Source organism: Magallana gigas, chromosome 2 (genome assembly GCF_963853765.1).
Source record: "Magallana gigas chromosome 2, xbMagGiga1.1, whole genome shotgun sequence".
In the NCBI taxonomy this organism is placed as follows: Eukaryota; Metazoa; Mollusca; class Bivalvia; order Ostreida; family Ostreidae; genus Magallana; species Magallana gigas.
The window spans coordinates 17911538-17939432 of NC_088854.1; the positions used below are offsets into that span (position 1 = coordinate 17911538).

Genomic DNA, 27895 nt, shown 5'->3' on the forward strand with positions numbered 1-27895 from the left:
TGGCACACAAGTAAATCTTTATTGCAAAAAAATATTTGAAATAAATAATATGATTACATTTTCGGTGAGTGAATCGTATACATGTATCTTGTTTTATAATGCATCGTTTTCAACATTGTGTATTTATAAATCACGTTGCAAAATAAAAAGCAGAAAAATTAGCATGCAGTGAATGATATTATATGCATACGGGTAGTTCAGGCTCCGTTTTACATTTTCCAAAGTAACCAGCAAAGTTACCGATTTCGTTCTGGTTGTGAAGCCATTTCATTTAAAAAAAAGTAAAACATTTCAATTTCGCGACATATCATTGCGCTCTGTCTCTCGTTTGATATTTAAACTGAGTAGAAATATATGATTATATTTAACGGTATTAATTTAAAATTAGTAGCCTTTTGGACCAAGGGAGCAGTACGTTTATTTCCACTTCTTATTCCCTTTCTCCACAAAATTAAGACAAGATTGGTCGGTTAGTTTCTTTGGAGGAGCTTACACATAGATGATAATGCATGGGAAAATTAAAGTTCCAAACCGGCGTAATTTCACTCATATGTATTTTGACGTGTTCTGTGAAAAATGTTTATGTCATAACGTCGAAGTCATACCTGTAGATAAGCATCGATTAGATGAGAAAGATTCGAGGTATTCCGAAATCCATGTAAAAGGTGTTCCATAAAGGTGTAACAAAAGGTGAAATAAATGGTGATGACACAGTAATGTTATGAAGGCGCGTGCCTTTATTCATATCAGAGGTGAAATAACCATATATTTTATTCTATGTGTTGATAAATGCCATAATTATCCTTTTATTATGAGAAATTCATGTCATATCAGTTATTGCAAATTATTGCCACAAACATGACCGGAATGTAAAAAAGGGGGGAATTAAATTCCACTATATAGAAGTCTTTTCGTGGGGGTAATCTGGCTATATAACGGGGAAAACCCACTATATAGTCAGCTTTCCGTGGGGAAAAACTGCTATATAGCCATTTTTCCGGGGGGAAAAACTGCTACATAGCCATTTTTCCGGGGGGAAAGATGGCTAGGGGGAAAAGGCACTATATAACACCGGACATAATATTTAACGCTCATCATCATCATAATAACAGAAATACTACATATAATAATGAATATACTGTATGTAATGTGAGAAGTACATAATATAATGTTGTGTTCACCGCATATAATGTTAGAAAGACCGCATATAATGTTAGAAGCGCCTCATATAATGTTGGAAGCACCTCATATAATGTTGGAAGCACCTCATATAATGTTGGAAGCACCTCATATAATGATAACTGTACATAATATAGCGAAATAACTACATATCATATAATGAAAGAAGTACTATTATAATGGAAAATGCACACGATATAAAATAAAAAAATTAAGACCTCATATAATGAATATACTACCAAATATAATGAGGAGAACACTGCGTATAATGTTAAATCCTCATATAAGACAGCCCCGGCGTTCCATATGTTTTCACACATAGACTTTCTCTGTTTGTGAATGTGATTAAGTTGGGGAATAGCTTGGACATGATTTGAGTTCAAAATTTTTAACTTCATTTTCATAAATAATTTTTATATAGTTGATAAATTTACCATATTTGTTATAAGACTTCAGTATTCTGCTTTAAGTATTAGTAATTTCAATGTTATTAGCCGTTTGATACTTTCAAAGTTTGGTAAATTCTAGGGACATTTTAGCAATGAATAAATAATTAATCTATTCATATAGATGACGTATAAGTTATCAAATAAAAAAAACAAAAAAAAAACCGTGCTATTGACAACTTTAGATACGCATAATTAAGTTCTCCAAATATATTGCATTCAAAACTATTATGTAGATGTATATTTTTTAACGATTTCATGTATATTGAAGGACTAATTGCCGACTAATTAAACTGCTCAGGCGAAGTCTGTGCTATCAATTATTAATTCAATTATTAATACTATCAATATATGTATAATATATATGTGTCATTTTTGTGTGTATATTTTTCAGTATCTCTTAATGTCATTCTCCAAATACAAATTATTTTGTAAACATATGAGTGCACGCAAACTGCAAGATTTGTAAGGACTGACAGTCCATTTTTGCCTTTATTTTTGTAATGTTCACCTTATAAGTGCTATAAGACGTATGTCTTTTGCAATAAAGAAATTGAATTGAATTGCATTTGTATATAACACAATTATTGTCTAATTAATTAATATACGTGATTAATATGTATATAGAAACAAAAGCAACAAATGTTTATTCTATAATTTATTCTATTTCGTCCCATTTTCATACGTGTGACATCACTACAACTATTTTTATTCCATAGTAACATCATTTGATGTTTACATCATACATAAGTGCACAATCTGCACAACATGTTTGTTTTATTTATAAAAAAAAATATGTTTTTATCATACTTTATAGTGCCGAATATGCACAACATCTTTGTTCTAATTATAAAAAAAATAATATTATGGAAACACTTTTCTACTTGTACATTTTTGCGATAAAACGTTTCGGTCATACTTGCTAATCAAGCATAAATCAGTCATTGTTTTATAAAATACATTCTTATAAATATTATTGATTCACAATAACAGGATTGTTTCGTCCTGTCCACTATACTGACAAATTCCAGAGGTGCGCCGACTGGGGTGATTAGTCCAAGCCCAGAACCACTCGACCAGCTCTCTGCCTTTCATGTTGACTGAACTACATGCACGCTGCATCACACTGGATGGTTATAAACATATACAAAGAATCTTAGTGTTGCGCATTCCATTGCTCTTCACTATTCTTCCATACCTAAATGAAAGCAAATTAAGCTTCTCTATACAGATATCAAATGATTGCGCAATATAAAGGTATCAAAGTTATCCATGACTAATTCATCATATACTTATAATTACCGTCAAAAATTCCAAAAATTTTATTCGATCGATGAAAATTGTCAAATAAATCTGTTATCAAACAAAGATATCTTACAAAGAAATTGAAACGATTGTAAACTCTAGGTTTGGAGATAAATTATGATTTCAGGAAATAGCAAATAGTAACGAAAGCTGAATAGAAAACTTAGTGAGAAATTGTATTTTATTTAGTTTGAGATCTACTATTTCTTATTTTAAATAAATAATGAAGGTATAGAGGATTGGTATAACTACATGTACGCTTTTATCAACTAAACCAAAATTATAAAGTATCGAAATGGAAATGTAAGTGAATTTTGAAATAAGTTTTACATCCAAGGTTAGCCCTTTTCAGTACTTTGATTTTTATACTTAGCGCTTTGTAAAAACTTCTTTCATAGTAAGCATGATTTTTTATTTGCCATACATGTTATTATTAAGAAAAATACTGTAAATAAAAAAAACAATTCATTAGTCAGAATAACTGTTATCAACAACAATATGGGTTAGGTACAAGAGGCTCACACAAGTCCTGACTTAGTGGGGAATCCCTCCCGCCAACTGATAGCCTCCAAATCTGAAATAGTGAACGAGGTTTCAGAGAGGTGTTTAAATAAGTAAAACTATTTTTACCTGATGATCTTGCATATTGGACTAATCTTTGATTATTATAAATATTTGATATTTCATTTTTTCATTTTATTTATTCTCATATTGTATAAAACAACATACAAAAATATACAACACACAGACATTGGTATGCACAAACAAGAGTGTATGCTGTACACATCAACCTGGAGAGTTGATTCTCTTATTTATAATATTGATAAATTTACATTAATTATTAATTATAGCTATTCATTTACATGAAAATAATTTAAAAATTTTGAAAGCATTTGGTCGTCTAAATTACATTGATGGTTAATAGGCTTTCCTATATTCTTTCAAATCTGGACATATCATATTATAGTGGTATTCATCACCAATGTTATTTTTACATAAATTACAAAATCGTTGATTTCTAAGTATATTAGTTTGTTCCATCTGTCTATCTCAATTGGCAGTTTATGATTGCTTGTTCTAAATCTAAGTAATGTAGTGTTGTCAGTATATGTTATATATTCATTTGCAATGTATTAAATCAGATGTTAAGGTAACAATTAAACTGTAAATCACTGTAGCAAATTACAAACTCATAAAGTTTCCTTTTGGTTAACAATGCTGTTATAGTACATCGTATGTCCCAAGTTATTGCTTCCATCACATTTTGATGATTTTTAACAGAAATACACATACCTGTGAAAGAAGCACAATTGAAATCAATGAAACGGAAAATATCCAAGATATCTTCATTGACAAATTATCCATTTTCACTCATAAAATTTCACAGGAACGAAAATAAATTTTTTACTGAGATTTATAATGGAAAATGTTTACATCTTTTCTCCATTCGGAAGTATTCGGGACAACTCGCGCTATTTTTCAACGTTATCATCCGGGCTTTTTAATGACTGATGCAATGCAAAATTCCCGTAGACTTAATTTCTATTTTGGGATGTGTATTGAAACCTGAAGCGGTAGAGGGGGCGTTTTAAAACAGATAATCTGGACATTTTTCATATCAGTGGATGAACGTTGTTTAAGCACAAAGGTATTTATTATTATCGAAATATCAAGCGAAAAGTGGTGGAAGCAAAAACTCGGGACAGAGTTATAGGTGACAATATTGGGAAAGAAACTACCTATATAATTACAATTGATTTTATTGCTTACTTCGATAAACAATACGTCACAATATGGAAGTGTCCCATACCACTATAATTTAAAAGAAGAAGCAATCAAGTCATGAAAATATCAATAAAATATCAAAATCGTTAAAAAAGGTAGGGAAACCGTCAGATATTTCGAACTACCATACGGTCAACGTAAAACTAAAATATTTTTTATAGTTTTCTATTTCATCATTTAAAACCCTCATAATCGCCAAGCATAATGTTACACGGCCTGTCTTTGGTCGTGTCCATTCCGCGGAATATTCTTGCGAATTCCAGACGAATATTATAAGAACGACTTGACAATCATAAAAACCGGAAGTGACTTCTTTTGATATTTAGTTATTTCCCTTTATTTTATGGCTCCAAAATGATGTAAGCAAGAGATCATGTGTAGTGGTGTGATGTTAGATGTATTCAATATATTGATGTAAACTCATCAAAAGATCTTCATAATTCAATGCATAGTTTATCACTGGGTATGTATAACTTTTTTTGTTTTATCGTTTCCCAACAACCGCTTACTAACTCTAAGTACAAGGGTTCGGTTGTCAGATTGTGAAGTGTCTTTATAAGTTTATTATTTGCCATAAGACATAAATAAAATAAAAATTTCAAACGAGATGTTAAATGTTTTAGTGTTTCCATTTCCTATACAATTTATGGGGCAAAATGGGGCTATGAATTGAAAAAACAGCAATGTAGGTACTGTACTTGAGTCCAATCCCATAAAAGTTAAGGAAGATACAACACAATAATTTATTTGCTACGAAACAAGTTTAGGGGATGAATTCTTTCGTTGAACCGGGCACGTAGGACATCTGTCATTTTAACTATAGAACATTCTATCTAGAGGATCCTCTGTTCATGCTGTGTTTTTAACAAGTTCTCCTATTTGCATGATTTGTCTTGCCATTTTGACAAGATCTAGGTTGGAAACTTATCCCTTTTGTCTGACTTTTATCTGCTTGGCGCATAATAAACACATTTGCCAAAGTTATTGACAGCAAGAAAGGTTTACATTTGAGTGACATAAATTTTCTATATATTATAATCACTCAGATACATGTAGCACTTGATAATTAGCGTTAATTTCGGTTGCTTAAAGAACAAATTAAAAAGAACTGCAGTATACGACAAGCGAGCCCTTGTGCTCTTAACTTGATATGTTTACTATATAAATACTGTATCTTACATGTACAATTAAATTTTATTCTATTCCTTTAGGCTGAAGTTTTGTACCCTATTTAATTATCATTTAATGATAACCTAGAGGAAAAGTAGGCATTTAGATGAATTTTTACTGTATAGGTAAGCCATGCAATACTCAACAGAGCAACACAACATTTTGTAGAATGAAATCGATGAACTTCTGAAAGCTTTGAAGAATACAGAGATGCAAGATGCACTCCATCATGAATGAATAGGTTGGGTACATCCAAAAGTTTAGAGAATTAATTGCCATTTGATGGTCAAAGACGTATGTGATACCCTAATTTACCTACCAGATGGGAATCAATTTTGATTTTGATAATTTTGGGGGGGGGGGGAAATTGCATAATGTTTATCATTCATTTATTCTTTATTCACTCTAGGCTTTACAGCCTATCTGTTTATCAAACATACCTGTCAATCCTTCAGCATCCAATAAACCTCCTGCTCTATATAAGTGTGAAACTGATACTCTGCTTTACTATTGAAACTATTCAAAAAAATTTAGCTATAAGAAGGAATGTTCAACTATTGTACATGTATATTGTTGGTTTTTGTTGTTGAAATGTCATTGAATTATCTGTGAAAAAAAACTATTTCATACAGATCGAGCTTGAAAATGTATTATTTTATGATAATTACAAATATATATGTAAAATATCCAAGTTTTTAATTGAATTTTTGCAATTTCTTTCAGTAGTCAAAAGTTGCAGTGATGGAAGAATTCACAGAGGTAAGCTGTACATCTATAATATATTTTTTGACTATTGTAAAGAATGCTATTTTTTAGATATTCGAAATACAATTCTTTTAACTGTGTCTTTACAGTTTCTTAAGTTATGCAAGAAGCATTTGAAAAAACAACCTGCCATTATCAAACTCATAAAGAAAAGACACCAGGAAAGCAGAGAAGAGTATCTTGTTTCAGCAGCTTTTCGTAACAGTATTCATATTGCTCGTGTTAAAATTGAAAGTAATCCCAATGAAGTCTTCTTGTACATAAGAGATTTTTTGCAAGAACTTAAATTGAATAAAGACGAGGAATATGAGAGGAAAAAAAGAAAAAGAGACAAATTTCCCTCATCTGATGATGAACACCCAACCAAAAAAGTGAAGGAAAAAGAGGGAAGCACGGCAAACGAATCACAAATGCAGGGCACCACATCTAACAGTTCATCTACTAGACTGGTCTCTAAAAAATTATGTACAGAGGCATCCGTGATATCGGAGAAAGATTCTGAACCTATGGATGATATTCAAATTGAATCACTTGAAAGCTCCTCTGAGGATGAATGTCCTAAAAGAAAAACTGTGTTGAAAGGAGAAGATGAAGATTTTGAGGTGGTTCTGAATGATGATTTTTCTGATGACAGCACTGGTAGTGTTTTGGTTGATTACAATATCTCAGGGATTGGGAAAGATCTGAAAGATACTTGTGACTCTACAGTGAAGGATGATCAAACCCTTGTAACAAACAATGAAGGCAAACATAAAGAAGAAAATAATGAGCAGACCTTGGAAAATAATATCAATCTAAGTGCAGTTTTAAACAAGTCATCAACTTCTAGTCATTTTTCCTCTGAAGGATGTATGCAAAACAGTGAAAACACCAAATCAGATAACAAAATGGAAAAAGTCAGCTCTTGCGAATCGATTATTGACAAATCACCAGACTCTACTACTACAGAACCTCAAGAAAAACAGCATAAAGAAGGATCTTTTTCTGCAAGGAATTTTAAAGACATGTTTAAGAAGTTGAAACACTTGGTAAAAGACAACCTTCCCCTTTCACCTTTATCAACTGGAGAGGTACTTCCGGATAGCAGTTCAAAGATGGAAGTGGATGTATGCAATGTGGAAGAAACAGCTAGGAATGGAGAAGAAACAGCTGCTGAAGAAATTCAGCTTATAGAGCAAACAGATGAAGTAGACGAATTAAATAAAAATGGGGTAGAAAGCAGAGAGAGCAAAACTAATGAAAGAGGAAAGGAAACTGCAGAGGCAAGTTCTTTAAAGGAGTCTAAAGGGAGTCGTTTACTGAAGATCATTAGAAATCAATGTGATCAAAAAGTCCAACAAACCAAGGACTTTGAAAAAAAGGACACCTGGAATAAGGATTGCATAGTATTTAAGAGTCCAGACTACAGTGAAAATGAAACATCAAATGGTTTGTGCAGACTTGAAGGTGAGGGATTTCATAATGCCAATGATAGCCCCTTAAAAATTGTTAGTGTAATCTCTGAGGCTAACCTTGAGGAGTCAGGGTTAAAAATTGAAACGAAAAAAGATAGTCAAAGGAGAGGCAATGATGGAAAAAATGTGAAGAAAGGATTTGATAGTTTAAGCATAAAAAAAGATAAGGGGGTAGAAAGGATGGATACAAATACAAACTCTTCAGACATCAAGTCTTCAAGTGCTGAAAGTTTGGCTGTAAAAGATACCAAGATGGATGGGACGGGAAAAGAATTTAAGACTTCGAATACAGAACCATCAGACAATTCCAACAAAAATCAAGATATTGAAATTGATATATCAGAAACAGAACGAACCAGATCAGATACAGAGCTGTCAGCAAGTGAAAAAGATAACACAGATAAAGAAATGAAGAGTTTGAATGAACAACCATCAAAAGATTTCGACACAGAAGACAAAACAAGGGATGTTAAAAAAGATAAATCATCAGATGAACCAAATAGTTGTGATCAAGGATTATCAACTGGCGACCAGTGTATAACCAAACCCAAGAATACTTCAAGTAAGGACAAGGAAACTGAGACAAAAAGTCTGGATGTAGAGCCATCAACGAGTGCTCAAGATGAATCCAAGAAAAAGAAAAAGGGCTCAAAGAAGCAAGTTGAAAGACTAGAAAAGTTACTGGAGGTAATATTCAAAACTTTGGTGGAAAGGCATAATCAACTATCTTTTTATTTCTAAAATATTAATTGCAATTTTATCCCTTACACAGTAACATTTGCTTTGATGATTTTGTGTCAATCAAAACTATTGCTGTCAGCTTTTATTTGAAAATTGGTTCAATTTTATATAACATATATATATACCGGTATATTATTACTTATTAGGTTAGTCACTGACTCACTACGGAAATATATTGGGTTGATTAATCTCATAGATGGCGAGGCGAAGCCGAGCCATCTATGAGATTGATCAACCCAATATATTTCTGTGGTGAGTCAGTAACTAACCTAATAAGTGTTTTGTTTTCCCGAGGACTATCAAGCGACACAAATTCACAAATAGCGATGATCTACGTTAAGCCATGTACAAGATGCCTAACATCTCGTCCAATTTAACTCATTTAAACTCTTTAAAATTTTCAATCTCACCTTTCAAATACTCTTTAAAAATCTTTGCTTCACCCATGTTTACTTACAATGTTTTGTTGCTATTCAATTTTAAATGTTTTTTCCCTTTCCTCGGCAGAGATTTGACAAATTTCGATGCTGCCATTTTGTTCTACTCAAGAGAAAACAATGTGACGTCAATATTCTAAGGGCAACTACTCTAATTTTAAAGAATTTCAAAGGGCAACTACTCCAAATACTTTAAGAACTTACGGCATGCGGTTTATGTATTAAATACTATGAAATGTCGAAACGAGTAAGCGAAGCGTCGGCCAATGACGGCCATATTGCCTAATATTATTTCTCACCGAACAAATATAGAGATATATGAGGCAATCACGTGCTATGTTTAAACCAATGAAAGTGTGACATTTCAGTCTAAAGGAAAACAAATATATTTTCTGTATGAATGATTAAATGAATGAATGAAATAGAAACTTTTTGAGACAATGTCTCTTATCTTTGATAACTTCTTGAAAATTAGCATCCTCACTTAATATTTTGAATATGATTTGCATTTATGGTAAGAGGAATCATTGATTTGTATGTAAAAAGATGGTTAACAAAAATTCTCAATTTTTAGGATATTCGAGACAAAATAGAGCAGTTAAAAGAAGCAGAAGTTGACTTGGATGATGAAGATTCAGCCTACATAATGGAAGAGAAATATCAGAAGAAGTTTGTCAAAGTTTGGAACAAGTTGTGTGAGATCAAAGAAAGCAGTGCAGATACTGGGCGACCCTCGCAGAGGAAATTTAGATACTCGGGTAGGTAGCACATCACACACAAAGCTCAGTAAACTGCACTGTGAAAAAGGAAAACATCACAGGAGTTTTAAATTTTTAATGTTTACTTGCAAACATCAATAAAGTTGAAGCCAATTTGCATTGGATTTAATATATAATGTTAAAGTTTTATTGCCCATGGTTTCGAAGTTTTTTGAAAGGTTTCAATTTTAAGATGGAATAACACATCATCACAAAATGGCTGACATCTGATTGAAGCGACATTTCGTTTTATTAAAAGGATTTATCGACGGGATTGTGTAACTTACTCCATAGCGAAGTGGACAAAGTGTCGGACTTGTTATTCGTAAAACCGAAGTCCAAATCTCTCAGAGGATCATTATGTCTTCATATTAAAATAATTTTCTGTTAATTTGAGTGACTTTTTCCAGGCGTGTTATTCCATCTTGATTATACATTCAATTTAGAATTGTATAGAAAAAAGGAGTTTTATATATAATTTTTTCTTCTCTCAACTTCACTTTCAAATTTTTGAAGGTACACGATATCCTGAAATCAACAAGAAGATTGAGAAATTTGTAAACAAAAAGAAATGTTTCCCTGACTATAATGATATTAGAGATATCATTGTCAGTGCCAACAACAGCAGAGCACTTCATCTCAAGTAAGAATTGAACTTTTTAAGATGAAATAAAGATTTTATGGCATTTTTTTTTATTATTCTAATGTGATCATTTGGAAAATTGAATATGGTTCAGAGTGTTTCAATTAAGAAATAATTTGACTTTTTTATAAAAGGGGGTCAGCTATTGACCGTTTAGCCAGGGAGGCATTCTCAGATGTGGGGGATCAACTTCAGAAGAGAAGGGAGGAGGACTTCAAATACACATTTTTGGGCCATCTGCCACGAGACACAAAAATTGTCAGGTATGAGTTTAGTAGTCGAGTATCATACTCCCATTATGTACATGTATGTACTGGTATACAAAATACTTGATGATGTACTCTTCACAAAATTTCAGTGATGCCAAGTTGTATTTCCTATTTCAATGTTGGAGTCTGATATTTTAGAAATGAAGACGACCCAGCTTATGAGGACAAAAGTCTGCAACTCAAGCTGGAGGAAAACAAGAAAGTTTCAAGAATACGCCTAAATGCAGTGATTGAGAAATTTGTGGAGAAACAGGACAAAAGGGGTGTGGATGAAGATGATGATGAAGAGGAGGAACAAAATGAAGAGGAGGATGCAATGGAGGAAGACAATGAAGATGTGGAAGTCCCAGAGATGGATCAAAGTACAGTAGAGCTATTTACTGCAGATTACTTATTTTACACGTAGTAAAGTAGAGTTGCATAATTAACTGCAAATAACTTACACACATTTCTTTTATATCAGCCTAAAGAAGATATTAGTTCTGATATGTTTATGAATGAGAACTTTCTTTAGTATGCAAGTACTGGTATTTTCAAATTTTTATGCTTTTATTGATTCCTTGCATTTATATCAAATATTCTACCCCAATTAAGAATGGCACACTCTGTTTTCTTTTAACACATTTCACATAGACTTGTATATAACACCGTAGCATTTTATCCCCCAGTACATTTAAATACATATACTGATGTAGCCATTTATTTTTTCAGTTATTAATGAGGAATCACAGACTGAAACAGATACAACTGATAGTGACCAACAGAGGAAGGAAAATGAAACTAGTTCTACCAACAGTAGTGACCAACAGAGGAAGGAAAATGAAACAAGTTCTACCAACAGTAGTGACCAACAGAGGAAGGAAAATGAAACTAGTTCTACCAACAGTAGTGACCAACAGAGGAAGGAAAATGAAACTAGTTCTACCAACAGTAAGTTCGTGTTTGTTATCAGTGCTTTATTGTATAGTGTCATCTTTTTGTAGATTTACCTGCTACGTGTATAACTCTTTTTGGTTTCTCTTATTCACGTTTACTTGTAAATAATCATCCTATTCAAGATTTACACGTTCCAAGTTTATACCCTTTTTTTTATAGCCTTTCATGCATTTTTACTTTTACAAGATCATTACCTTGTAAGATATACCAGTAGGATAGGTACATATTGGGGAAAAAAACATGGTTGCTTTTCAAGTTTGCTATTAAATTTTTTCAGGTTCTGACAAAATGGAATTAGAACATTCAGCAGGAAATCCCTTTATAAAGCAGGCATTTGAAGTGAAAATCAAAGGTATACTTGTATTATTTCTTGTTTATTTATTTTTGAGGCGCATCGCTATCAGCGATGTAGCCTCATTGCTGTCAGCTCACTTCTCTCGGCTTATATACCGTAATCCGGTGAATATAATACGCACTTTTTTTCTAGGATTTTTTACCTTGAGAAAGGGGTGCGTATTATACATCCCTATAGGCTTTGGACATATTTTTTCCCTAGCAGAAGCACGGAGTATCATACTACCGTATTACCTATGCTGTTCACAGACAGGACCGATACCCCGCTATTCATCGTAACATTACTTAATTATCACATTTATATTATTATTAAACCCTTAGGAAATGATTGCCATAGCGTGTAATTAAAGAAAATGTATACTTAAAGTCTGTTAATAAATAAACTGTTTCAAAATGGCCTTTAAAAATTAATTTGAACTGCCTATTCTTTATCTCCGGGTAAGCCGCCATTACAGCTGTTATTAATAGAATGCGGGCTTGGATGGCCACGTGTTATTTGTAACTGATCTTTGAAAACAGCTTACACATCTTTAACCATTTTCATGTAATGCTAATTGATTTATTGCAAATAATTATGATTATAAATAATTCTATAACCTATTCCGTTAATTGAAGCCATTGTTGTGCTCCCCCTCCGCTAACACTTGACACCTTGGGTATCTCAGACACTCCCCGTAGGCTATGTGTACTATACACAACACAACTATTTGTGCACATGTTTTAATATGTTCCAGGCCTCTAATTGATCACTTTGATCAGCATCATTTAAGAATTTAATTAGGTCCATTATCTCTACAGTATACCTGTACACGGCCCGTTTTTCACTACACAGGGGTTGTAATGACTAAACAATTATAAAACGCTTTTTAAAAGTGGTTGATTTTATTTACGGTAGAATATTTAATACAGGTCTATTTAAAACATTGATTATGAAATAAAGATATTACCGCGATGTATTAGTTACAATAAATCCGTGTCCAAGAAAATATTGTGTTTTTCTTATTTCCGGTGGCGTATTCCCGCGACGAAGTTGAGCGTGCATACAAAGTATAACTGCTTTGTTGATACTCAGGATTACCGTTTGGTCAATTTTTTTGATGCGTATTATACATCCCAACAAGCTTTTTTTCACCATTTTCAGGCCCAAAGTGGGGGGTGCGTATTGTACACTACTGCGTATTATATTCACCGGATTACGGTACAAGCGGCGTCATAGAACTCAAGTATCAATGCGCCAATAAATATATAGTGCCGATCTGATTGTTACCTATTTTCAACCAGGAACATATATTCAGTATTCGTTTATAAGATATCAACAAATCATAACAATAGATATCTTCTTTACACATTGAAAAAAAACATCAACATCAATAAAAGAACTAAACAAAGATTAATACGCAGATGAGATAGACTGGCAATGCCTGCAATACTTACGATAGGGACAGAGGACCAGTCAACCGATGAGATAATTTGCATAACAACAGTTCGTACTTCAATTTAAAAGCGGCGACGTTAATTGTTCGAATATCGGAGGTAAAAAATATGTAATAATTTTGTATATAAAATATTTATATTAAAGTTGCTCCTTAAGTTGCTGTCTTCCTATAGCTAGGAACAGATTTCGTATTTTATCACTTGATAAAACGAATAAGACGATGTCCAACTGAATGAGGAAAAGCGCGCCACCTTCCCCATGAGTAGAATGGCGATATTTAACAACTTGTAGTGATGTTTTTAGCTACCTTCAATGCGATGCGCCGTTCAGGCCTTCCGGCCTTTGATTTGTTTTATGCAGTGAAACTTGTTTTGTATGAACACACACAAAAAAAGGCAACAAAAAAATCTTATGTAGCAGAGTTTTAAATATGAAGCCACTTTACAAGTTTCAAATTCATTTCTCAAAAATTTTGCAACAATAGTGCAAAAAACAAGTAAGGACAGACAGACTGAATGACTGACAGATATATAGATAGATGGAGATTCAGTAAAACAGAGTCATCAGGGTTTCTCTGGTATGAGACTAATAACAAATCTGTTCTAACTTTGTGTTACAGAGGTTTGTGACATAAAAACTGAGGAAGTCTGTGAATCAAAAACTGTGGAGGTTTGTGAATCAAAAACTGAGGAACTCTCCAAGTCAAATAGTGAGGACAATGGGTCGAAAAAAAAGATTGAAGCATGCAGCATCATTTCAGTCTTTGAGGCATCAGACATTGTACAGATTGATGATGAAGATGATGATATTATGATTGTCCGAGAAGAAGGCTTTTTACCTGAATCAATAAAAGGACAGGCTGGAAAAGTGAAAAAAGAACCAGGTGTTTAAATATCTCTCTCCTTTCTTAATCTCCCTCCCTTTATCCATGCTCACTTCCTCTCTCCTCATTTTTTCTCATTAGTCTTAATTAATTCAAATGAAATGTTTCAAGAGAAGGAAGGGGGTGCATACTTGACTCTATTTAACCAAATGATATTCGTCTTTATTCATGAAATAGTTATGTCCCCCTTTTCCATGTCTTAGGTATAAATATACAAGTTTTGCTACCCTTTTGTAAAAGATTTCTTCATTAAATTAATAGAGATAGTTAAATCACAGTAATACACCAAGTACGTCAATAGTTACTTTTACTTTCTATTGACGATCAATGCATTAACTTGTTAAAAGGAGGATGTACATTGAAAAAAAATAACAACGTGTGTTATGTATTTTTTCTGCAATGTCATTAGCTTCATATCCGGCATGAATCACCAAAGAAATCATTTAGTTTTTAATTATGACTTGCTTAATTTTATTTTATTTTGCAACTTCACAAATAGGATATTACAATCAAAATTGAATTATATCATAATATTTGAGGGTTGATGGAAAATGTGATAATAGTTTTAGATTAAGTGAGTGAATGCAAACTTCCTCATTTTCATTTCATATTTCAATTATTCCATGGTACATTGGTGGCACACATATAAAGACCTTAATTGTTCTACATAAGTACTAGTAATTAAAACACTTCATTTTTTTTTGGGGGGGGGGGGTATTTCAATAAGGCAGGAGGCTATTCCAAAGTTGAAATAAACAATAATTGTATTTTGGCCTGAAATGCTGAGTACCGGTAGTTACATATGAAACTTTTTGTAGGTTCATGTTATCTATCAAGCCTACAGGACCAATCAGACCAAACCTAACACCAGAGTAAATCAAACTAAACCCCAGGTTTACCGTTTACTTTCGAGGTTTACTCCATGTTTACTTTTGGAAAATTTGTGTCCAGTTGGTGTTTACTGACGGTTTGCATTTATGGTCCTCCTTAAACAATGAAATGTGAAGCAGACCCGTCTTTTTATCTAATTATCTTACAGCCTTTAATTCACACCCCTTGTATATTCCAAATACACATGTAGCATTTGCCACAGGGGTCTACTCCTGATCAGGATTTACTATCTGGGTTTACTTTGTTTTTTCTCTGGGTTTACTTTGGGTTTACTCTGGGTCCACTTTAGTAAATCTGGAGTAAACCCAGAGTAATCCCCAAAAAGTAAACCTAGGGTTTAGTCTGGGTTTACTTTCTGTTAGGTTGGGTTTGATTGGTACTGTAGCTCTACTTAAATTGTAAAATGATATGAAGTATAAGATGTGGGGTAGGGGAGAGGATTTGGGAGGCTTGGCATATTCTATAATATAAAAAAGTTCTTGTGATATCATTCAGCATAAGAATCTTGCTCATATATTGAGATTATATTCATAGTAATGATTGTTTTGTTAACAGTGTACTGTAGATTTCTTATTTTATACGAGTACTTAATCCCATGATTCAACGGTTTTCCATCAAATCGCGAGAACATAAAATCACGAATGTCGAAATTTTATCATAGTTTCATGTAGTTTACATATGTTCAAAAATTAAAACGAGATTTAAAAATTCGCAAGAAGGGCTTCTCGTGATTTTGTGTGGATATTAATTCTTCGCGATGATTAATAATTTGTAAGGAACACTTAAAGAAACCTTTTCTTTTTCCAGATCATGTTGTGAAAGAAACCCAACAAACACCGGAGGAAATGAAAGATTTTATCGTTAAACTTCAGTCAGAAATTTTTTCAGAGTTACAATCTATCTCAAAGAAATATCTGCCTGCTGTGAAAAAGATGCCCACTGCAAAGAGAGATAAACCGCAAAGCATTGGAAAATTTGTTGTCGATTTCACTGGAGAGGGAAGTCAGGGTTTTAAACCAAGATCTAAAGCTACACACACTATGACACCTTTAGGGAACTCCAGAGTATCCAACCGTCACAGTGCCACATCTTCAATAGCCAAAGGTGGAAAAGTAGGTGTAAGGGATGACCGTGTTAGCGTAATGAGTACCTCTATAAGGGAGTCAAAGTTACCCAGAAAAAAAATAGTGAGTCAATCCAACAATGCTGAGCAGAAGGACATAAAATTGATACCACTTAATGCAATAGGAGCAAAATTATTAGGGGAAAATGCTTATCCCAGTGCTAAAAACCGAGGGGCTTTACCCAGTGCAAAAGAAACATTCGGATCAGCTCAGATGCAGCAAGATGGTGTGGATAAGAAAGCTCAAACTTCCTTACTCTCCAAAACTGCAAAGTATACTGGGGGATCAGATAAAAGACTGGGTCGATTAACATCAATCCCTCATTCAAGTTTATTGACACAAACCACACAAACCACAAGCAGCCCCTCTCAGGAAAATCCCTATTCATTTAACAAGTATTCAAGTCTGATTTCCAAGTCAAGAGACAAGAAGTGTTTCCCAGCAAAAACTGCAGTCAATGTGGTTAGACTTGACAAAAAAGATGATGATGATGATGATGTTATAATATTGGACTAATGCATTAGAATTTTATTGTCTATCATTGTTTTTGTGAAACCATTATGTGTGTACAAAATAAACTGTGCATAATGATGAAAAAGTTCATTGTACAGAATATAGAGAAAAAAACGATTTTAGTACACAAAATGATGATTATTTTCTCTTTGTATACATATATCTGTTTTTAATTTTTTTTTAAGTGTTGTAAAGATTGGTATTTGTGCCATATTCATACATGATGAATACGATTATATCTCAGACAACAAAGTGTGAATGTATATTGTAAATCAATGTGGCTAAAATTGTGGTACAATTCTGGTATAATTCTTTGTCTTTGATTGATTGTTATCAAATCATGTGTCAATCAGTATGCCACTCACAACCAGGATTGGATATTTTGTTTGTTTGTTCATACAATCATGTCAACACTAGTAACTAATTTTGTATACAAAGCAACCCAGGTATATATTTATTTAGTCAATGTGTCATGTCTTACATTTTATTGAGCTGTTATTTCGGCATGACACCATTGTATAATTTATAAGTTTTGTATATTCTATGCTAGAGCCATTCAGTAGTGAGACAAATAATTGTATGTTCTTTATATGGGGAAAAAATTTGAAATACTTTTAGACTATCTAGTCACCAAGTTATATGTATTATATATGTATCAATAATGTCATATTTACATGTGCTCTATTTGCTTTTTCATTAAATCAGCTATAGTCTTTATAGTGTGGACGGACTATTATTTACATTAAGTGAATATTTAAATGTTAGGTCACTCAAAATATGATGCTTTAGAGTCCTATTACATTGTCTATATGGAATTTATGCATTCACAGCTGCACTTTGGTATTATTTCATGTACATCCAAATGGCAGCACAACGTGTCATAGGTCTCAATTTACATACCTCTAAATTAATCTATGTATTGTTTAGAAAATATTCCATTTTCAGAAGGCTCCAAAAATTAGGTCCTTATTTAACATGTATAACTTTGCTATTTAAATATTGCATTGGACAACCAAGACATAATGTAAAATATGATTTTGAATATTTATTTGATTTTCATGTGTTCCATCCCTCTTGGGGTCTTGTTCTTTTAAATGCTTTTAAATAAAACATGTCCAAAGCGTTTTGTGTATTGGTGTATTAATTCATGTCAAAGCATTTGAGGTGTATGAGATACTCAGGGTATTACTAAAAGCATAAGATAAATTAAGACGTTGTGAAAGATATATATACTTGTATTTGTTCAACACAAGTATGATCTACGAGAAACAAATGGGTATGAAGATAACTGACACTGCAAAAATAACTGTTGGTTTTGCATCGGTGATCGTTTGTTTTGCATTGGCGTCTGTTGATTTTGCAACAGAGGCTGCTGATTTTGGTTTAAGCTGGTCTGTTTCGTATTTAAGCATAATTTTAAAAAAATTAGTTCGTTTTGGATGTACGTCTTTTTTTTTTACCCTTTTCGCCTCCCATACACATGTATTTTTTTTATCTTATTTATATGAAAACTTGTAGTCCAGACAGATACAGCTATAAGTTTAATTCACAGTTTGCCTGGGATACAATGTGTATTGCTTAATTTACAAGAAATCAGTTATTTATAACAAAAATGTTTGAAATTTAAAGATTAAAGTTTTACATTCCAACTTTAAATAAAGTTGGCTTTTTGACCATTGATCGAACGCAGTAATTAACAGTTAGTCAGCACAACTCTTTAATCCCTAGAATCTGTAAGTCATAAGTTCGAATCTCGCTGGAGCTTTTTTAAAATCTGAAAACTTCAAAAACGGTGAAAGGTTTTGGATTATAATGTACCTTTATCCACATTGATATCGACAGGTGTCGAATACCTACTTAAAGACAAAAACGATATACGTACATACTTTGCAGGAAGTTTTGTTGTCATTATTTTTCTAGGACTTCTGCCCCTTCATTTTTTTATATGTGCATTTTATGCATACCCTGCCTTTCATTAAGTGTAACATTTTAAAGTAAAATTAGGAGCGTGGGGTATGTGAGTTTGCTAACTTTTTCTTTCATTTTCCTCATACAGGTATTGCCTTGTCTCGGTGAGCTTTGTAGTCTTTGAGTGCCTATGTTTATACATTTTGTAAACCAGTCTGCTTGTCATCGAGGCCTAATTTGTACATTATGATAAATACACGAACTCATATTCGATATATTAAGATTATCAACCCAGCCAGACGTTCTAGCATATTAGTTTCCCATCAAACGACGATAAGAAACAACTTGGTAGGTAGATATTGTTGTCTGTGTTAAACTGTTGTTTATAAATATGCATATGTCGGTAATAAACCATTAGACCGTGAGCATGTAAGTTGCAATCTTCCCGTTTGATTATTTCTCTCTTTTTCTTCTCTTCTTTAGAAAATGTTTGCCGCTTTCGCTCTGATTTCGATGGTTGGTGCTGCTAGGCAAGTGTAATCTACGTGCTACATTGTCATAATCTTGCTTCCAGATTTAGAAACTGAGTATTATGGAAGTTTATTTTTCTATATTTGCATACAGACTGTGGAACGAAAATTATGTATGTGGCTTGGTCTTATAGCTCAATTTATAACAAACAATCAAACAAACAAAATAAAAAATAAACGACGTTGAAATACTAGTCCAAATACATGTACACAATTCAATAGCATTTTAAAAGCATCATTTAATACTAACCAAATAAAAAATCGAGGGTTTTCTCCTCAAGGGGTTTTTTTTATATAGAGGAATAAATAGAGAAACATATTCAAAAATTTTCTCAAATCATTTGGTCAGAAAAGGAAATACCTTCAAGTAATGCGCATTCAAGCTTGTTTACATAATGATTCCCGGGGGTAGAATTGAGCCACAATGGGAGGTAGAATTTTTATATAGGAATACACATGTACTAGTAAGTAAAGAAAAACCTTTATAAATCTTTTTTTTTTTAGAAACTAAACAAACGAAAGGGGCTCAATGTAGAACATAAGATTATCGGTTTGTGGACAAAATAAAGATAATATTAAACAAGATCTAAACTCTTCGAAATTGTGAAGTTTTTTTTTTTAATTGATACCATAAAACTGATATGATAAGAGTTATGGCGATGACCGATGTGGCCCCGGGGCCTCTTGTTGATGTGTGGTTCCATTCAACCTATGGAAGAAAGATAGTTTGCTTTTGGGTTGAATTTATTTTTTATTGTTTAAAAAATATAAATCACAAACCATTGTAATCGGAGTATGGCATTGTTATTATTTTTTCGAGGAATATTTTTAATGTGTTTCCTCTAATTCCTTTTATATCCTTTTTATATCAGCATCAATCATCATGCTCATCCCCTTCCGCTGAATTTGGAAGTGAAGATAGGGCAGATCTTCCATGACATGGATACAGACAAAAACTTCTTTATTTCCACGACAGAGATATCCCTCTTTTTTGGCGTCTATGACTTGGATAACCTTGATGGTATATCCGTAACTTTTTTGGCGTTATGACTTGGATAACCTTGACGGTATATCCGTAACTTTTTTGGCGTTTATGACTTGGATAACCTTGACGGTATATCCGTAACTTTTCAGGAGGGCTGGCTGGTCGTGGTCATTGTTAGGCTACATATTTCTCCTTAGACGAAGAGCTTTCTAATTGTTAAACTTAAATGGAGAAACGTTCAAATTTTAGCGCCCAAGCATTTAGATTTTTTCATTAAATGAGAGTTTTTGGCTAAAAATATCACATTAAGTTTGAGACAGACCTGGTGGTTGTTTTGTGGACCATCCAGCCTACTTTGGGAACTATTTGATCTGTTTCTAGATTAATTTATTCGTATTCTAAGATTATACTCATAAATTGAAGTTAAGGTACATATACATAGTTACTGTAGGTAGTATGTTATATTTGCCAGGCTCTAAAGCAGTCAGTATAGACCTCAATGAATTCAAGCAAGGCTGGGATTATGGCGACAGCGATGCGCAGAAGGAGCACATTTTCCAGCAAATGGATTCAAACAAAAATGGCGCGCTTACTGAGATTGACCTTATTACGGTTTTCGCCACTGCTGATAAAAACACAAGTATGTAAGATACGTTTATCATTCAATTAAAACACCCTAAAGTCTTTGTGAACAGCAAAAACCTATACTGAGATAATGGAAATGCAAAACCTATTAGAAGAAGAATGTTATCCATCCTTCTTTGATATGATATATAGATGAAGAACACGCGACTGTGAATAACGCGATGCTATTTATTGTAAAGCAAGACATTCTATAATATAAAAGGATGGCTATGTAAACAACGCCAGTCCATATCCCCCCCCCCCCCCCCCAAAAAAAAAGGAATCAAAACGTCACATCGCCAATCTTCAATATCCTAATACACTGTACTAGTATTTGTTAACTTTAATTATAATGTTATATTTAACTATATGTATTTTTCTACAAATGTCTTTTTCGAATAAACTAGGGATAAGGTGCCGCCCACAGACCCAACCCCCTTTTTCTATTTTTTTAATGATTTCTGATAACTATTGCTGTTTTTTAATGCCAATTTATTATAATTTACGGAGAACGAGCAATAAGGGATTTTTAAAAGTTATTCAATTACATAGGATTTTTACTATATACGCATCGGCTATACACTGAGAGTTGATTCACCGCATCCCTTGTTGATCAGTTAAAGGGGCATGGTCACGATTTTGGTCAAAAATTGTTTTTCCAATTTTAATGTTTAAAATGTTTCAGTAAGGCATTTTTAATAGACAACCACAATTTTAGTATCATCCGTTGAGTTATAAGCGAGTTACAGAGCTTACAGTTCTTTGATATGTAAACATAGCTTTTGTTTACATTAATATATATTTTGAATGTTGAAGTGAAAACTAAGTTCAAGTTTTAGACCTAAAATAAATGTGTTAAACGTTAGGAACTATTTATTTATGCTTAAAATTAATAAGAAGATTGACAAATTAGCTTAAAAAAGTTTTTTTTACCGGTTTATCTAACCAACGAAATCAAAAACAGGGCACGAGCCTTGTTTACATGACAAAGAATTGTGAGCGTTGCATCTTGCTCATAACTCTAGATCTACGTCTGACTCTCAAATTTCAAATGATCATTAGAAATACATTTGCACATTCCTAAAGCATTGTAAATTATAAAAACAGTAAAATTGAATTTGACCAAAATCGTGACAACGCCCCTTTAATCTCTTATTTTCATGACGCGGATTATTTTCTTTCCGGAAATCTCCTTTCCTCCCCATTCCCTGCGTGACTATAAAGCGAAAGGAACACTCAGTAATAATGTGTTTGGTCAATGTCAGAATAATTCTATATTTTCTATTATAAACTTTTGAACTCTGCATTTTTCCAAAAGCTAAATTTTTGATATGAGATATTTTATTGTAAAAATATGTGGAAATCTTGTAAAAAAAAAAAATGATTTTTTGGATAATCACAAGTTTGATGCGTCACTATGTCTGTTGAAGATTCGTCAAAGAAAACATTCTGTTGTTTAAAAAGGGTCATGGAACAATTTCAGTGTGTTTTTGCCATTTGTTTTCGTCCACTATTTTAAATCGCTTGTCACCATTAACAAAGAAATAACAGCTTTAGCATAGATTCCACACAGTAACATACATAGCTTATCTTATGTATGCATGCAAGTATATGTAGTGAGATACTCATTCCGACTTGCTCAATCAAGAGCTTTGGTGCTTTTTCAGATTTTTTAGTGTTTCATTTGATTGATTCCTAGGACGTGTCGGGAAATTTTAGAGGCGGGAATTGGGGGCTGGGTGGGCAAATTGATATTCATTATCAGTTAATTGGCTCCTCTTAGAAGTAGTGATCAAACGACTCAACTATTGTGTTATGAGCTTGATACTAAAGCAGAAATTCTGCTCAAGTGGAACTGGGTTTTTTTTTAGATACAAATGGAAAATAATCACTAAATAGTAAGCACTGGCTGTGATACGAGTCAGTGTTAACACGTGGTAAGCAAGGAATACTCGCGTGGATCAAAAGTTTTATAAGTAAGATAAATTGCATGCCAATATCTACTAAATGGGTTTCTAATTCTTCAAGAAGCTAGCTGTTGTACTGTAATTATGTACCTAAACACACACAAACACACAGAACATTCCCATCGTCTTATGTTTGTTCAGGCGTTTCCCTTGCCACATAGGTATAGCTGCATGAGTCTGCAGTCGCTCGACTGCATTATGTAATTGTTTTCTATCAGGTATTTCATCCTAATTGATATTGGATATTCTTGGAAATGCCAAGAAAAATGCCACTTCTTACTTCAAGGTATCTGATCAGAAGTATGGCGATCATATGCCAAATTCTACAACATTCTTCCGTCTGAAAATTTCCCCGATATCTACATGATATCATCAACGCTCTAGATAGCACAGGGCGTATGAATGGATTATTTTCCCATCATATAAAAGATGAGAATTCCAGGTTATCGTATACACATAATCTCGGTCGAATTATGATGACTTTCCTTGATATACATCGAAACATCATAATCAAAATAAATTAAGTAAGACATAATCTTCTTTTCTTCGAATTTTACAGATGGAGTGCTTGATTTTGGAGAGTTTGATAGCTACATGAGAACAGTGAGTTTGTATTCACAATTGTAACTCAGCTTTGCAACTAAGAGCTTGTTAGATTTAGTGTTCAATTTGCAATTTAGTTGTTTGCCATCTCAATCAGGATTGAAAACTCCAGAAAACTCTTCGTCCTACTTACACTTGCCGCGGAAAGATATACTTGATAAAGTCTTGTTTAACTGAGAAACTTTATCCATCAAGTTGTCTCGTTGATAAGGTTTTTTTTTTCATTTTTAGGTCATCTACAACAATGTCTGATTCACAGCTATACAATGTATTATGATATAAAAATTAAAACTCTTAACTTTATTTGTGTTATGGAGACTGAAAAAAAACATTTTGCAGACAGAACGGAGTTTTTATAATTAACTTGTATTTGTAGTATACTATTGCAAAGACACACTGGCGTCACGAAACAAATCCTATGTTTTTGATTTAACAGTGGCAACGATACCACGTCGGTGGTATAAAGACAACATCACCAGAGATAATCTTCACTATTTATCGCAATATTAAAAAATGACTTTTGTAGTACCATTTAAATTCGTGGGGGAAATTTTCGTGAATTGTGTGGTTTTTAGCTCACCTGAGCTGAAAGACAGTTAGAATGGGGGTCAATCAGTTTAACTTCGGGCCCGATATTTCATATATCAAAAACCAGTTTAGAGGACCAATCTAAGTTAGAAGCAGCCATCTTGAACGGAGATTCATTATGTTGGTACATGTAATTCGGTACGATCTCTTCGTAATGGTTGATTAATGCAACATGTTTTATTAAGATGCTCAGCAATTTCAATCTAAACGGAGATTATTCTCGCTGCTAGAAATATTTTAAAAGAATATATATGATGAAAAAATAAATTGGGTTTTTTTCTTTGTTTTAGTGGTTTTTTCTCTTGTTTTAATTGTTTACAAATTTCTATTTACTAACATGAGAGTCAAGCTTCGAGTTAAAATCAAGATACAGAGCTTTGCGCACAATGCTTTAGTACGTATATGTTTTCACAGGAGTCAGCGATTTTATCAAATTGTTGTAAATAAATGAGAAACAAGCAAAATCCTACCAGTGAGCTTCGGGAGCGTAGAGACAGGATTACAACGAGTTTTCTAGATTTTCTTTATTTCGCTATTCAACTGATGTTGAACACCAGACATCAAGTCCGTGGTGTTATTTTATCAATTCCTTGCATTTATTTCCCCAAAATTATCCTTCAAAATCATTTTAAATCCATTTCTGCACATCTCGATCTTGAACAGCGGCCATTGCCAAATTTGTGTGACGTCACAATAAACTCACGTGAACAAAAACATGACTCAAACCAAGCTATGTATCTTGCTTATAATTCTACGATTGACGCTAAAATTTTGGTTGATCAATAGAAATGTCTTGCTAAAAGGATAATATGCTGTAACTACTTTCTGGTGCCCCTTCTTAAGAGATGAATTGCCTAAAATCTACACAAATATTTGATAGTTTTTCGAACACAACTAAATGAAAACGATGTCTTTTAAACAGCTTCCATAGTCCTGACACATTATTATTATGAGTAATAAAAGCATTATCGTTGTTCTTAAAAAATAATTGCAATGGAAAATCATCTTTGTAGACATTTGTTTTTTAATAAAGATGAAAATAATGGGTGGGCCTTGGTACAACAGAGCGACCTGCCTGCCATTGATTTGAATTATAGCTCTTTAACATAAGTGACAACATTTTTCAGTTAAGTTTATTCATCAGTCAAATCAGTAAGGATATGAAACGTCATACGAAATGAATTCATTGCCGGGTAAACGACAATCGTATATAATGGAGAAGGCCAAATAAATTTTTCAATGTTTTTTATTTGAGGAATTGAGCGCACTCATTCTGGTGCATTGAGGTACACTTTTCTTCTTTCACATATAGGATTTTTGTTTTTCAAATAAAACACAATAACTAGTAGGTAGTGGAGGGAGAAAATTTACCTTTATGCTCTCATGTGTTTAAATCGTTTTATAAAGTGATTGGGGGGGGGGGGCTAAAATAAAAGGAACTGGAAGTTAACCGTGAACACACACTGTAAATTTAGTTACCGGGTATTTATATTGCATATTACCTAATTTTCGGTGAAAATGGTATTCCATAAAGGTAAATATGTCAAAGATTAAGTATATGCAAAAATAAGTGTAACATTTGGATATTCATTTTTGGTAAATCTACCGAGTGGCCATATGGCACAATACCCTTTGATCGCCCATATAAAGCCATTGTTGCCCAGGTGAGCGATGTGGTCCATTGGGCCTTTTGTTTTGTTTGTTTTCTTTTTGCTTACTAGACTTTGACCCGTGCGTGCACGGGTTGACATTGCATATCGGACATTTCAAAATAGGTTTATCGACACACCTTATTGCTGACATTTACATAACAAAGCTATAAGCCTACAATAATGCTATTAATTTCACTACACTTTCCTTAGTTTGTATAATCTAACTGTGTCTCGGGAAAGGCCCTCACCACAGTTAGAATGCCTTCCATATATAACCGTTATGTAGCAGAAAATTGCAGAATCGCTCGGAACGATTTTGAAGAAAGTTAATGATGTTGCCTTGAAAATAACAGTCAAATTCATCACAACAAACCTTTTAGAAAAATGCAAATACCTTTCAACTAAAAATTTTAATCCATAGAATGGAAGAATTCAACACCTTTTCACCAACGTACCCGTATTTTCTTTGTAAAACTGGGTCCGTAGGACATTATTCATTTTTACGATAAAACATTTTCTATCTTCACTCTCCTAACAAATATAATGTAACTTTTTTGCATGTAATCAAATATTTTTTGTCATCCCGAAGACAAAAGTAAGTACTTAGTTGAAATGTATATTTGTTATTTTATACTTTCTCTCATAAGAAATCATTAATATATATGAACAGAATACATGTATATAGCAATGAAAATTTACCCGTATTTATATTATCATTTCTGCGTTTATTCATGCAGATGTGATATTGTGGAAACATAAACTAAAGATCCCGTTAGCGTGAATGTATTGCGCAAGCCCAAGATTGTAAAATCCAAATAATCCAGGTGATTTCCGGGATTTTTTAAAGGAATTTTCGTTGATTATTAATTAGCGAAGCTCAACTGAGAAAAAATAAAAACAAATTGGTAATCTTCAAGTACCAATGATGTTAAAATATATAAAACAAAAGACAGTATTCATTCGATTTCTCGGTATTAAAGACCAAAAATTCGAGTCTATTATTTTAATATAGTAGTATAGATTCGGGTGAATGTGAATCGTGGATGCGTAAGTTTTTTAATTTCAGGAAGAATGATAACTCTTTCCATTTTATTTTTGATGAGGATGTAAATTCGTTGTGAAGGCCTATACCCACGAATACCACAAAAATTGAGCCACCATGAATTCTAATGATTCCACAGTATTCGAGATTAATTTGTCACTTTCATTTTGAAAAGGGTGTATATTAATACAGCCTTCCTCTCGTGTTGCTCCCTCTTATACTAATGTTAGCTTCAGAAGCATTAAAAAAATTACTAAGTCGTTAACTTTTAACAAACATCATGCTATAGTTTCACTTTTTAAAGCAAATTTTCTGCGATGTTCAATCCTTAATTTCAGAAAAAGCGCCCCACTTTCTTTTGGCTCTGGTATGTTTCAGATTCATTGGAAGTATAATCAGGCAAATGATACTGCTTCAAAATAGAATTGATTGGTAAGCAAAACTTTAATAAACACTTTATGAAAAGCATATGCCTGATAAATTAAGTTAGTTTAGTCTTTCAATATGAATAATTGATGTAATTTGTTGTTGAAATCCACATTGGGGATTGGTACGCCGTGTTCAATGCTGACCAGCATAATCAAATTCACCACTGGTCTCGCGAGTATCCCTTTACAACAGAAAAATTTTACAATATGACATACTTATATGCTACCGATTCTCCAGACACAATTTGATTGACAGACTGGAGACCAACGGTTAGCATTTATCCAAATGCTCAAAAAGTGCGATATCAAATATGTTTGGTACGAAAGCCAGAAGGCATATTTAACATTCGAGGTTCGTAATTAGAAATCAATTTCGCATTCCGAGTTTGCTATTTTTAAAACATCTCAAATGCCGAATGAGCATTCACGATTTTGATAGTTTGTGCATTACAAATATCAAAACTTAACCTTTCCTTGCCA

The 27895-nt window shown here is 33.0% G+C and overlaps 2 protein-coding genes across 9 annotated transcripts; both read left to right on the forward strand.

Moving 5' to 3' along the window:
* Positions 1-5037: 5037 nt before the first annotated feature.
* Positions 5038-18211, forward strand: LOC105345682 (uncharacterized). Of its 8 annotated transcripts, none has more exons than XM_034446620.2 (12): positions 5051-5178; positions 6054-6179; positions 6609-6644; positions 6740-8791; positions 9857-10040; positions 10557-10683; positions 10818-10946; positions 11091-11314; positions 11664-11882; positions 12166-12240; positions 14297-14560; positions 16259-18211. In XM_034446620.2, exons 3-12 carry the CDS (start codon positions 6627-6629, stop codon positions 17089-17091), a joined length of 4125 nt encoding a protein of 1374 aa, XP_034302511.2. In that variant the 5' UTR covers positions 5051-5178; positions 6054-6179; positions 6609-6626; the 3' UTR covers positions 17092-18211. The 8 variants fall into 8 exon arrangements, with proteins under 8 accessions (XP_065931387.1, XP_034302514.2, XP_065931386.1 ...); XM_034446624.2 differs by having other exon boundaries at positions 6054-6126; XM_034446625.2 differs by having other exon boundaries at positions 6054-6126; positions 6612-6644.
* Positions 18212-19227: 1016 nt separating this feature from the next.
* Positions 19228-24008, forward strand: LOC105345683 (uncharacterized). The gene is made up of 6 exons (XM_011453915.4): positions 19228-19344; positions 19480-19526; positions 20399-20547; positions 20984-21151; positions 23662-23705; positions 23937-24008. The coding sequence occupies exons 1-6, from the start codon at positions 19243-19245 to the stop codon at positions 23955-23957; spliced, it is 531 nt and encodes a 176-aa protein (XP_011452217.2). The 5' UTR covers positions 19228-19242; the 3' UTR covers positions 23958-24008.
* Positions 24009-27895: the final 3887 nt, after the last annotated feature.

Coding starts and splice junctions, on each gene's coding strand:
- LOC105345683 (XM_011453915.4), top strand. CDS start 19,243: ATGATAAATACACGAACTCATATTCGATATATTAAGATTATCAACCCA. Junction 19,345..19,479: donor CGACGATAAGAAACAACTTG/GTAGGTAGATAT, acceptor TCTCTTCTTTAG/AAAATGTTTGCCGCTTTCGC. Junction 21,152..23,661: donor CACTGCTGATAAAAACACAA/GTATGTAAGATA, acceptor CGAATTTTACAG/ATGGAGTGCTTGATTTTGGA.
- LOC105345682 (XM_034446623.2), top strand. Junction 10,041..10,556: donor GAGGAAATTTAGATACTCGG/GTAGGTAGCACA, acceptor AAATTTTTGAAG/GTACACGATATCCTGAAATC. Junction 12,241..14,296: donor ATTTGAAGTGAAAATCAAAG/GTATACTTGTAT, acceptor TTTGTGTTACAG/AGGTTTGTGACATAAAAACT.